General features: G+C 35.7%; 1 protein-coding gene across 15 annotated transcripts in view; it reads left to right on the top strand.

The window, feature by feature from the left end:
• TENM2 (teneurin transmembrane protein 2) overlaps positions 1–13763 on the top strand; it is an 808680-nt gene that overhangs the window by 724285 nt on the left and 70632 nt on the right. For 12 of the 15 annotated variants that reach the window (XM_074916403.1, XM_074916402.1, XM_074916398.1 and 9 more), the window contains 2 exons: positions 116–316; positions 1856–2068. In XM_074916403.1, the coding sequence (XP_074772504.1) occupies positions 116–316; positions 1856–2068 (414 nt within the window). The remainder of the gene's footprint in view (positions 1–115; positions 317–1855; positions 2069–13763) is intronic. The other 3 variants (XM_074916400.1, XM_074916396.1, XM_074916393.1) reach the window with 1 other exon arrangement.

Here is a 13763-nt window from a genome sequence, read left to right as displayed (position 1 = left end):
ATAAAAGTGATATAAACAGAGATATGAACTTATCAGAGCACACATCTACATGTTTTTCAGACATCATATTATATCAACTGACCTTTCTCTACACTGTTTTTGTTTTCTTCTGTAGTTGATTGCTTAGATCCAACATGCTCCAACCACGGAGTCTGTGTGAATGGAGAATGCCTCTGCAGCCCAGGTTGGGGTGGAATAAATTGTGAGCTTCCCAGAGCCCAGTGTCCGGACCAGTGCAGTGGGCATGGTACCTACCTGTCTGACACAGGTCTTTGTAGCTGTGATCCCAACTGGATGGGGCCTGACTGCTCTGTTGGTAAGAAAAATTTTTTTTCCTGATTTTGCAATAATGTTCCTGTTTTGTTAAAATGTTAATATCTATGGCAAGTTTGAAATGCAAATATTGTAGAAAACTGTGTTTGGAACATGTTTGGTCCTGTTTAGTTATGTTGGGAAGAAGTGTGTATATAACTTAGATACTATTTTTGTGACATTCTTAATTTGGGACTATCAACTGGGGGACAAGGGGGATGCAGGTTAGGAGTTTGCATTTCACTATAATACTGACCCTTGTTTGGACTGAAAATATTACTTAAGTGCTTCGCATCTGTCTCCCAACTGTAAATGAAAACTTCCATAATTTATGTGTGTTTATAACATTAGAGGAATGGAAAACACTACAATTAAGTATGGTTTGGGGTTTGCTTTACTGCGCATCAAAATGCTAGTATTTTATGAAAAAAAAGAAAAATCACAAACCAGAAAAATCTTTTTTCAAGTAAAGGATATTTTTCACTTTTCAGTTGTACATGGAATGTTCCAAAAATAATTTTAGAGTAAGCAACACTAAGAAGCAGGCACAACAGTGTAAACTCTAGGCTAAAAAATTTCATTCTCTTCAGAGCTACAGTTGTAAAACTTGATTATTCTAACAGAAGGAGATAAAGAGAAAAAAAAAAAACAACACAGTTTTGACAAGACAACAAATGTTCTATTTGTGGAGAAAAAAATACTGGGAGTTTTGCATTTATGTTGTAATATGAACCTTGAGACAAAGCTGTAGGCCCTAAGCAAGTCTCTTAAAAATAATATTTATGGTTTTCACACTTACTCAGTTATTTCTTAAAATTAACGACTTAGAATACCCCATCAGTGAAATAAATATCAAGATTTGTTTTTTCTGCTGCATGCATCAGCAGCTAGAAAAATTCATGAATGAGAGTTTCACTGTCAATATCTTTGATGATGCATGAGGCAAAAGACACCTCTGCTTTTCTACAGCTTCAGCTGACAGAGAGCAGAATAATTTTTGGAGAGAGACACCGTATAGCTGACCATTTTAGTAGCAGGATTCCAAAATCTCTCCCTTGAAAATGTCTTTTACCTGTCACTCCTAGAGTCTTAAGTGACCCTGAATTGTCACCATGCTCTGCTGAATGAGTTTTAGGTGAGTTTCAGTCTCATTCTTAGCAAATCAATGTCTGTATCAAGATCACCAGAGGTCTAGGTTTGAATAAAATGAGCAATGTGCTCCCCTTCGCTGCTGACAGGTGTGGAGGAAGCTGCCTCTGAAACTTGTTTGTATCTGAATAGAGGGTGGAGCCCTACAGCAGTTTGTCCTGCTGTACATTAGCAGATTTTTTTTAAACAACCTTTTAATATAATTTACTTTGTTTCTAAGCAAATGTTAAATGCTGGTGTTGATCAGAATATGAACTATATGCTTTTGACAACATACAGTTTTCAGCAAAAGCATATCTGTTCTACTCACTTTTCCCTTCATGACTAGGTTGCTGGTTCTGCCCCACTGCTGCTGACATAAGCTAGCTATAATCTTTTCCTTTTCTTCTCCTAGAAGTGTGCTCTGTAGACTGTGGCACGCACGGGGTGTGCATTGGCGGAGCATGTCGCTGTGAAGAAGGGTGGACAGGAATGGCGTGTGACCAGCGTGTGTGTCATCCCCGTTGTACGGAGCACGGAACTTGTAAAGATGGGAAATGTGAATGCAGAGAGGGCTGGAATGGGGAGCACTGCACCATTGGTAGGCAAACGACAGGCACCGAAACAGGCACATATTGCTTTCTTTTCATAAATCGTAGAAACATAGTTACTGTGGTGTATTGTAATGGGCTGTTCCTTTAAGGACCCTAGTGCTTTCAGCTACTATCTCTGACTCAAAATGTCTTGGGTGAAATGCAGATGAGCTCTTGAAATCATTTAGAATCAGTAACAAACTGATTGTGGAGAAAAAGACGCAACAACAAATTCCACAGCAAATGAACATTAGTAAGTAAAGATGTAACAAATGGTCCGTCACAGTATCATCTGAGCCAAGATTTTCAAACTTAACTAAACATTCCTTTGTGTGAATGGCATCTTTTTTAATTTCCTGGTCTGATGCATCAGTGCTCTCCTGCTATTATACATCACATCTGAAACACATCACCACCATCACCACACAGAGCAGGGGTCAAGTTGTGGAGAAATAAGTGTTCCTGGTGTTACAGAAATAGCTCCCTAGCATTCTCCTGTGTTGTGCTGTGACAGTGGGCATGGTGTTTGCATATAGACAATCCCAGCATGAGAGGGCCCCGTCGGTAGTGCAGCATGCTGCTGTACCCTTTCCTAATAGCGTGCTGCTCAGCACAGCATTGGCATCATGCAGAGTGCCGTGACTAACACGATTGCATCTCAGCTGTGATGTGTCAGCCTGGGAAGTTCAAAAAGGTTATACTTACACAAAACAATGATGTTCCATCCTCTCAATTACCGTGCTTGAAAATGTATTCTGAAGAGGAATTAATTGTTCCTAAATGAAGGGGTTTTTTATTTTGTCTCTACAAGCAGTCAGGTAGTGTATATGGATTCTTTTGGAAAAGTACGGAAAACAAAGGAAAAAATTGTTATTTTCCCTATGCTGTAATCAAAAGTGGGAAATTCTGAGTGATCACATCTCTTCTGGGAAATCTGAGCAAAATTATCTAGAACAAGAGAATCCAGCTGCTGTGACAATGTGAGATTCGGGGAAGTGTACTTTTCTCCAAAGAATTTTTGAAGGACTGTGAGGTATACCTTAAAAGAAACCTAGTGAGTCCAAATCTAAGGTCATATTGTTTTAATTTCTCAAAGTGGTAAATTTAACAGAGAAAAGGAATAGGTCAATTGAGATTTTCATGGCAATCAGGGACCCTAATGGGACAGTCCTATTACAAGTGAATTGTTATTTCTTTACTTAAAAGTATGGTGAGATTCTTGCATCCCTCAAGCTGTTTTTCATTCCCCTCTGATATCTCCCTGGATATACAAACCATTTCTGATACAGGCATGAGTTGCAAACTAAAAGTATGCTCTTATTGGAGAGAAGAGGAAAAAAAAAAAAGGAAAAACAGATACATATTTTTAGGGCATATCCTTTGATGTTGTGGTGCTGCATGCTTCCACCACGCTATGCTAATATGATTTAAATCAAAGCTTTTCTGACTGAACACTTTGTGACCAGCACAGATGCAGAGTGTTTTTTCACAATTGCTTTTTTTTTTTTTTTGCATTAAATTGTATAATAATTGCTTATTTTAAAAGTTGCTGCTTTGCACAGAATTTGGTTTGCTTTATAATCTTTTAGTAGTATGCCTATGTCTACAGGTAATTAGTGTATTTCAAGTCTTCATTACTGTGCACACAAAAAGATGCCTTGTACTGATATCTCAGAATTCTGAAAATTACAAGCTGAACTAGTGAACTCTGAAGAGAGATTTTTTTCATTTTCAGAGCTGTGAAATAAATATTTTTCGTATTATTGATGTGTATAATCAATTTTATTTTTCAGAGAAAGGGTGATACTGCTGAAGTGATTAAAATATGCATAAACTTTTTTCATTCCGTATGTATTAAAAAGATTTCCTTGAAACTTAATAGGGGTCTGCCTGTGGCAAAGATGAGACTAGGGCAAAAAATTTAGGTTTGTCTTGCTAGTTATCATTTGTGCAGTCATAAGTTTCCTGTTGTATGTAGACAAATATACATTCTTGTGACAGGCCTGTATTAATAACAGGTTTTGTATGCTCGTATCAAGTGGCCTAATTGTGAGGCGATTTACGAAAGCACAAAGCGTGATGCCAGAAATGGAATTCAGTTCAGAGGGACAGCTCAGCTTGATCCCACTGGTTCATGTTACACAGGGCTGAAACAGAGAGTTTTGAGGATAAGGATGGTAAAACTAATTTTTGTCAGTATTTCTACAAAAAATGCTGGAAGTTACCACTGGAAAATTTGTCCTTAGAGTGGATTGATACTTTGGAACAAGGATCAGTTGCTCAAGATGCTTTAAACATTAGTGTGAAGAACTGAAATGTACTTAAATTATATGGAAATTCACTCTAATTTAGAGAACTCCCTTTACGGTTTTGGCTTCAACTGAAAGATTGACAGAACATTTAATGTCAGAATTGCTCACTGAGGAGTGTCCACCTAAGAAGATAATATTCAGGAATGCAAATCTGATGTATTCAAACCTTGATTTTTAAAGGGTTTTAAAAATTATTTTATTTTCTTTTTTTAATCCAAAGCCATTCTTTTAGTCCTGTTTGGAAGGTTCCTGGCAAACTGCACAGTCCATTTGTGCTAAGGCAAAGCCAGTCCAGATTGGAGTAAAATAGCATATGAGCAGGGGTTGAATCTCTCCCTTCCTGTACGTAGTCTGAATATTTGAATACCCATACTATGCTTCAGGAGCAGTGAATGGCCAGGTATACCTCACAGGACGTTTGATAATTTCTTTATATTGACTTCAAGCAGTAAAATGTGAATTCCCTAGGAGAGTTTATTTACTCTGAATTTCCCTTTGTGGCTACACCTAATCAGTAGAAAAACTTGCTTTGATTCCAGTGACTTTAGACCAAACCCACTTAGAACAAATCAATCTAATTTGTGAGAAAAAAAAAAAAAAAACAGGTTTCAAAATACAGACTAAAATACATTTTCATTTGTTTGTGTTTCTTTACCAGTTTAATGTGCTATATTCACATGGCAGTAGAAAAGAAATAATTACAGCAACCTGCAGGTAGCCAAGTTCATTCAGGATATCTTACTCTATTTAATATCAAATTGGGCCTTTATACATAGTTGACAGAATGCACACTCTTTGGCATTTTGATATATCTAAGCTCAAAAAAGTTAACAAAAATGCAGTTTCTCTCTGCATTACCTGCATTTTAAGAAAAGCACTCTGCAAAGTCTCCCAGAATGGTACTATCAGCTCAGTGTTAACAAGCTGTTTGTGCAGAGCAGCTTTTACCTATGTGCAGCAATAGAATTACATATACAAATCAGTGAATGCAAATTCCAACTTACACAGATTTTGATAAGTCTATATCCAAATAATATAAAAATGAGAGGAGTGGTGTCTGGTCTTGCTCAAATGCTGAACGTAGCAAAGCAGAACTCTACACCCGGCACTACATTTCACTTTGCTTCTTCAGGTAAGAAGAAAAATTGCTTACTGAAGTTATGATAAAGAAAATTAGTCTTTTCCCAGTGCAAAAATAGACCTGTCAGGATATGTTTATTAAGTGATTACTATTCATTGATTGCAATTATGGAGGAAGTTATAACTAAATAATAGAGGGTAATCTAGATGAGGAAAAAAATATTGGAAAACCAATAACAAAGCACAAGACTAAGATATAGCAGTTGCTAAATCTTGATCAAATTTCATGCCAGAATTTTAAGATGGAGGATTTAGCTTTTCCTTGAATCGTCTGAATGTTGTTACGGCATGCTGTTGTAAAATAGATCTGTTACTTTCACTGAAAATAATATTTGAATGTTTAAAACTGTTGGTTTTAAACTGTTGTGGAGGGTGTTCACCATATAAACTGTCGGGATAATATACTAAGGACAGTGTGATATATATGGAGATCTTAAGAAACAATCAAAAATACCATTTAAAAAGTGACATCCCATTTGTAATTCGTATATCTGCAGCATGAAATATGACTGTTATTAAGTCAGGATTTAATCCTGAATATTTGCAAGTACAATTTAAAAGTCTGCAAACTGTAAAAGGTGAGCTCTCACCAGAAGACAATATATGAGGTTTTCTTTGTGGCTGCCTGTCATATTCCCAAAGCCTTGCTCCTACCTGCTCACGTCCTACATTAGATGTAGGTTAAGCACTCCTGCTTTCAGACAAAAAGTGGCAAAAGACTGTCATCAAGGCTATTTGGTAATAGGAATACTCTGCTGCATATTATGATCAAGACATTTCATATCTTTTCTGTTCCTATTTTTATATTTTTCAGTGCAAATGAGATATACCCCCCTTGACAGCCATAGAAGTTGAACTTCTAACTATTTAGCTGTTAGGCAAAGCTCAAACAGGGGTGATGTGTGCATCTCTGCAGGCTCTGCTTAAAATCATTTAGGTCAGAAAAGACCCTTAAGATCATCGAATCCAACTAATCCTAACACTGCTTCCTGGCCTTGGTACTGCTTTTTGGAATCTAACTCCAGAGGTGGGAATCTGCCACTGTCCTGCCCCCACTGAGTCCTTCTACTGAAAATGTCAAATGGTAGAACATGTTCCTTAGTAAATAAGGGATTAACCCTATACCTTATCTTCCATGTTTTCAGGGTCTTGAATAAAGAAGAAGGATTTGAAAGAGACAGGATCCTGTCACCTACATAGTGCAAAATAACCTAAAATTTTCAGATTCATAAAAATGTGCAGGAAAAAGAGAGGAGTCCCTGTGTCCAAGATGATTAAGATAAGTTACAGTACAGGAGATTTGGGTTAGGTGTGAGGAAAAACCTTGTAACGCTAAATTAAAAACTGAAGTATGTTGTTTAAGCAAGTTGTGGAACCCTCATCAGTGGAGCTTTTAACAACTATTTAGACAAACATCTGTCAGGAACAGCAGAAAGGTAATTCATCCTGCCATGGGGCAGCAAGCTGACTAGAAAGTCATTGAACTATATGAGCTCTCTTCCAGTCTGATTTCAAATGAGCTTAAAAGGAAGCATTCCTTCTAAGTACTTTATTTTATAATGGCCTACATTAAGATTTGTACTGTCACCCCCTTTAAGAATCTAATGCCTCTCTCAGAAGTAGAATTGATCATTTATCCAACCAAGAAGACTAATCTGTGTGTTCTGTATTTGCAGAACAATGGCTTGTCAATGTATATAATCCAAACAAAGAGCAAATATTACACCCAGTAGGTAAATACTTAAAATCTGCAAACTTTAAAGCACCAAGACTTGCCCAGCTGAACAATAGATGAATAGCATTCCACCACTGTTTTTACTAGAAATTGTTTACTAGGAATTTTTTTCCCCCAAGTGTTTTGGGATGACCATGCCTTCTTCCAGCTTTTAGAAATGTTTATATTTTTGTTGACCACAAGGAATATCACAAATAAAGTGTAAAGATTTAGATTTTTACCTTATCATGAAGTCAATAATCAATAGAAACATTAATAATGATTTGGATACAGCAGGATATTTTTGTCCTGTGATAATGGTCTTTGTGTCAAAGATTTTTTCTTCTACTACTGATTTTTCTTGTTGTAATTACAATGGTAATGATTCAAAGATGAGGCAATTTTCAGGAGAGATGGAAAATGTGTGGGAGGAGACCACAGAAAGCCAGGGTACCTGACAAAGAGCAATTTAGAAGGAACTAGATATATTATACTTCTCTGATGCGCTTCTAACTTGAAATTAATCTGTAACAGTTTATAACCTATCAAGGCATAAAAAACTCTCTAACAATGATGATAGGAATTTAGATTGCATGCTCTATAGAGAGAGGAACACATTTTTTCATTTTATTTGAAAAATGCATAGAATATTTTGGTTATGACCACTTTTCATTACTGATGATATAGAAATATGTTGGTAATATATGTGATATGACCCAAAATATTAGAGACATTGGCTGTTTCTCTATCTGCAGATTCATGTTCATCACCTCTATACTACAGTTGCTCTATTGTCTTTACCCCGGTAGCAGGTTTCTTGATAAGGCACATCTGTGATGCAGTCTTTTAGGTATATGGTATCAAGCTTTCATAGTAGCAGATACCTCATGAAGTAATCGGAGAGATTCTCAATTATTTCTGTCATACTCTGCACATAATTTACATTTTCATTTCTATCATGCAAGCATAGACTCCTAATAGACTCATAGAAGTTTTCCTTATAAAGTGACATTTTGTCATGTATGTTACGTTATATCATGTTACATTTTATAAACAAACCCAAGGAAATGTAGTAGTCAATTAGACAAGTGGTCATCTTCTACACCATCACCATGCTTCAGTAAAGATTCAAGTTCCCAGTAAAAGAGCACTTAGAAATTTCTTCCTGGAAAGATGATGCTTTTTACCTTTTCAAACTACATATGTTATTGGGGTGCTTTGTTGGTTCTGTGAATGTGTCATCTTTTATTTCACCTCCAAAACTTCTGAAGAAAATCTCTTGGCTGTAGTCCCCAGATTACATTTCATGTAAATAGCTCCTGTTTGGGATTTTTGTTTCTGATTTGTAACTTTGTAAATTCCTATCCCAGTAACTAAAATATACTTTGCTACTTTTGTGTATCAGGGATGAGTAAACTGTCTAAACATTTTCTGTAGCACTAAGGAATCCAGAACTACCATATGCATCCTCTTACTTTATCATAGCTGAGCAACATAGCTGGTTATATATATATTTGGAAGGAAATATTCTATGTAGAGATTTGTATACACTGAGAGTGGTTTGACTTTCAGGGAGTTTAGAAACAGAATTTCTTCTCATTAGCAGAATTTATACAGGGCAGCTGGGGATCTTTTCTGGCTAAAAGGCAAGCTTATTCATGAGGAAGAACTTTACTGTTTGCATTCTTTGCTGAGGGCTTCCTGTAAATGATTGAAATATGTCACAGCACAGTGTCAGAACACTTGAGTGGCTTTTTTCTTTCTCTTTGTATAGGATATTTGCAGAACATGACCTTACTTCTTCCCTTTCTGGCCCCAAAAATTTAATGAGTGTGTTTTCAGCAAAGCTTCCTGCATTTTGTCTGGTACTTCAAAGATGCACCCAGCAGATACTGGTGAATAGTTTCCCAAACTAAAATCGCATTTCTTTTTTCTCCTTTTGGAGGGGCTTCTACATGAGTTATATTGATTTTCTAGCCGATTCTTGAACTCTTAAAAGACCACAAAAAGAGGGGGAGGGCAATCAATCAGACAGCTGATCTAACTTTTGAAAGGGCAAAGCTGATTTTGCTGGAGTATTCCCAGCATCAGGCAATCTTCTCTTCTTCCACACATAATGTTTTCTGTGTTATTTTGTACCCTGTGGTGTCAAGCACAGCTTCAGCAAGTGAGTGAATTACATAGTGTTGCTGGATACAAAATAACAAAGACACAGGAATGCTTGTGAGAGGTCAGTGACACAGATTGTATAGAGATGGAGAAATAGTACCAGATCTTGAGAAATATTTATGTATATACATACATATATTTATACTTACTAAGAAACAAATGCAAAAGAGAACAATACCTTCCCATCCTTTTGAGGTCTGCTGTTAGTGATCTTATTAAAGATAGCTTTTCCTTAATCACTTGCATTCTTGCTTATACATTCTCAAGGTATAATTCTTGTATCTTCAATATCAGTTTCACGTAATCTTTCATGCTTGAGGATGCAAATAGAATCAAATGTGTTTTGCCTGACTGCTGTAAATTCTGTGGAGTAACAATTCAGACACAAAGCTTTACCTTTTCAGCTTCTTGTCAATGTATTATCAAATTAACAGTAGGATGCGTTAGAAGTTAGAGGCTTGTCTTCCTAAGATATTTGATGCTTTTCAAATTATCTACTCAGTATTTTCTTAGTTTAATGCTGTATTAAAAATAATGATGTCAGAAAAAAAAAGGAAAAAATGGTGTCTGTAGCATCTCTGAAGTGTTAGTTCAGGATTTTGCTGTGTGATCTATTTAGGGCTTTGGGGAAAAAATGAAACTATTGAAAGCTTTCTCTTTAAACTGTCAGTTATTTCATATGCATCCTCACTGAGGATGAAGTACACACTGATGTTGAATATTGATACATCCTGCTTTCACTAAAAACCCTTACTTAAACAATTTTTTAAAAAGATCTTAAGGACTAAATATGGGGACTTGTTCAGGGTACCAGTTATGAGGTATCGTGACCCATTCTTACTGAACAAAGTTTTTATAAAATTTATGTTATTCAGCTCTTTTCTCTTGTTCCTTCCATCCCTGTTCTGATCTATTTATGAAATGCTTACGAGGGCAACGTCGCTTCTGGAGATTATTCCTGTAGGTAGCCTCAGTCTATTTCATTTTAGATATAGTTTTTCTATACATATAAAAAGAAGCAAAGTTTTCTGTCCAACAGAAATTATCATATAATATAGTATATCTCGTTTGCCCCCCAAAATTGCAAACATCATTTAGGTAACTGAAATGTAAGAGCTAAATACAAACTTGAGTGTTCTTGAAAGGATCAGGTCTGAGGTTACAGTCCGTGTTCATCTCTGTATGTTGAAAGTGCAGATAGTTGGAGTAATACTGGGGTCATTATTACCTGATTTATAGCTGCCGTGAAAATTGTAACTGTAAATTTCTACAATTTCCAGCACATACTACTGTAGTGTTTTCAGTGGTATAGTATTGACTGACATATAACTGTCCATCTCATTCTGTCAGCTGTATTCAACACACATCCATGCTGGGATAGATAGAGATAAAGCAATACTGGTGTCTCATTAATCTAACAGCAGTTCACAGTCAGAAAAAGCCGAAGGAAAAGTGGGACATGAGAAATTAAGGTTACTGTATTAATCCTCATTCTCTCTTCACTGAATAACAGGATTAGAGAAGAATTCCAAATCTGAGAGGTGACCCTTAGCACTGGGTGCTACATACTTAACCGAAATATTTCACTCCAAACAAGTATCTCTCTTAAATGGTTAAGCAGTTTTTATGGAAAAGTAGTAACTTTTGCTCTCCAAAGACTTCAGTGTGACATGGATCATAACGTTATCCCTAATGAAAATTTAGGCAGAGTAGACATGGCTGTCTGCTTATCCATGTAAAGCTTTCCTCCCTCTCATTATACTAAACTTAAGATACTTTTATTCCTGCCTTACTGTAATCTGCCAGTTCTATGGCCCATGACTGATGTCTAACATCTGGGATTTGTTGCCTTTTCTTGTCCTGTCTCATTGGTTATTGGGAGCCATGCGGTGAGGCCCAGATGTTCAGTGTAAAACAGTTTCTGCATTCTTTCAAACATGGTTTGCATAATGGCATCGAAGTCCTACCCAGCTCATTTGTATTTTCTCTGTTGTACAATGCCTTTTAAAAGGGTGTGGGTTTCCTGAATTCTGTAAATAGGGAGCCATAAATTTGACAAACCGCCAATCAGTGTCAGATTGCTTTTTCCTAATCCCATTCACAGTTTTTAACAGTCCAGCGCAGAGCAGGTTAATCAACTCAGCATCAGTAGACCCTGGCCTGATTTTAAAATGCTTTACAATAAGATACCATCCAAAATAGCTGCAAGGAAAGGATAAGTATTTATTCTTAAATGTTCTGGAGTGATCAGGGTAGACTGAACTACATGAGCTGATAGTTAATCTTTCATATAATTAAAAAGTATATACACTTTTAACATTTTAGCATATTTTTGCAGAAACCCATATAAAGTAAAGATGAATCTCTTCTGTATTCATTCCAGTTAATTATAAAATTGCAGATAAGATTTTTTTAGATACATGTTAAAAGAGTAAAGTTATTCATGAATATGACAAATGAGTAAGATTCATAATGCATCTAGACCACATATGTTTTAATTTGTCTTCAAATAGTTTTTCAGAGCACTGAACAACTGAGCTTAAGAGTCACTGCATCAAGATGCAGTTCCTGTTCTGAAGAGAAATACTAGTGATAATAGCTTTGTTATTAAAAAAAAAAAAAAAAAAGGAAGAGGATGTAATAATGATTAAAACCCATTATTTTTAATTAAAAACTAAATCAGTTTATAGTGAAAAATATTACTAGGTTGTGATTTTAAGCTAGAAATGTTACTGAGAAATGCTACTATTCCAAAAGAACAAATTAACAACAACAACAACAAAAAAGGATCAGTTTAGGACAGTTAGGAACATGTTTATCTAGAATATGGTAATTTATTGATCTTAAAATTAACACTGCTATAACTACTGTGATTTTCCAGTTGTTTGGAATCAGAAGAGATTGCTGAGCTTCTTGTGGAATGAGTTTACTTAAGGATAGCACTGAAGATATTTTTGTAAGTTCAGCATGCACAAACACAAACCCCTAAATGTCCCAGAAGATGCTGATTCTTCTAAAACCATTAGTACAGATGAGAGAACTGACTTTTTGTGTTAACCACTGTGAATACCAGAGAGTAGAACTCAGTTCCTAACGTAACATGTTGCCATCCACTTTTCAGCACATTTTAAATATAAATTGATCTGACTTCTTTGCTTTCCATTTAATGAAGCAAGGCAAAATATGTGTATGCTGGGTTACAGATTACTTCTCTTTGAAATTAAGAGGAATTAGCATTATATCATATGGTTTTACAATGGAAGATAGTGTGCCCAGAGTTAAGCAGTTATAGAAGTTGGGTGTTTCTTTCCTTCTACCCAATTTTCTTTTAAATTGCAAAATCACTTGCATTTGAACAAGAAAAGTACTACTGAAAGCAGGAAGCCATGGATCATTATTTCCTACTGAAAAGTGAAAGCATAATATGAATTTGTTAAAATGTTAAGAGATTCCGAATAATTCTACTCCTTACGTTTGGGTTTTTTTCAGAGTAATTTGATAACAGTATAGGAAAAGTAATAGCAATGTGCCTTGTTTAAAAAAAAAAAAATATATATATATATATATATATATATATATGCTTTAGATGTAGGACAGAAAATCACTGCAAAGGAGTTTGTTAGGAATATGAAATGGAAGTTGACATTGCTCACCATCCAGCATTGTTAATAGATGGTTGAATGGGGGTGAGGGAGGTATAGTGACACAGATTTTTAGATCCAATTCATCTTTTTGTTGGCTTCTTTGGAAACTAGGGGTAAAATTGCTTTTTGTTACTGCCTCCCTTGGATCGTTATTAATTGATTCTTTATCATGAAGCCAATCCATATATATCTTCATTGTGTCCTGTGAATGTTTGAACCTTTTTTTTTTTTCCCAAAATAAGTCAGAAATATTGATTTAGAAGAGAGAAAGCCTTCCATATTTAGAGAACGGGTTATTAGAGTCAAGGTCACTTTGTGAAGGCTGAGAGGGCAACAGTTGCTTGAAGGAAATTGAGTGTTACACTATAGAAAATGTTAAGCCTGTGTAAACAGATCTGCACTCATTGTTTCTGCATTGTTCGTCTACAGAGGTCATTACGAACCAGAAGCCTAAACAATGTATATATACTGTGTTACTCTTACATATGCAGCTAGAAGGCTGAAGGGGAAATGAAAAAATCTACATAGATGCCTAAGCATTAGCTTGCAGTTGCAGCTTCCTTAATTCAGATCCAGAGGGGTCTGTAGAGGTTATCAGTTTTATGATTTTTCTTTGGAACCTTTTGTTATATATTCTATAACAGTTTTGATTGCTTCTATGCTGAAGAAAAAAGTGAATCAAAATTGGTCAAGCCCCTGTTAATTTCAAACAGTAGCTCACATACTTTATCGACAGATTAATTAATTAATT

Source organism: Athene noctua, chromosome 12, assembly GCF_965140245.1.
Source record: "Athene noctua chromosome 12, bAthNoc1.hap1.1, whole genome shotgun sequence".
Classification (NCBI taxonomy): Eukaryota; Metazoa; Chordata; class Aves; order Strigiformes; family Strigidae; genus Athene; species Athene noctua.
The sequence above is the reverse complement of the archived record's forward strand: the minus strand, read 5'-3'. Positions and strand labels throughout refer to the sequence as shown.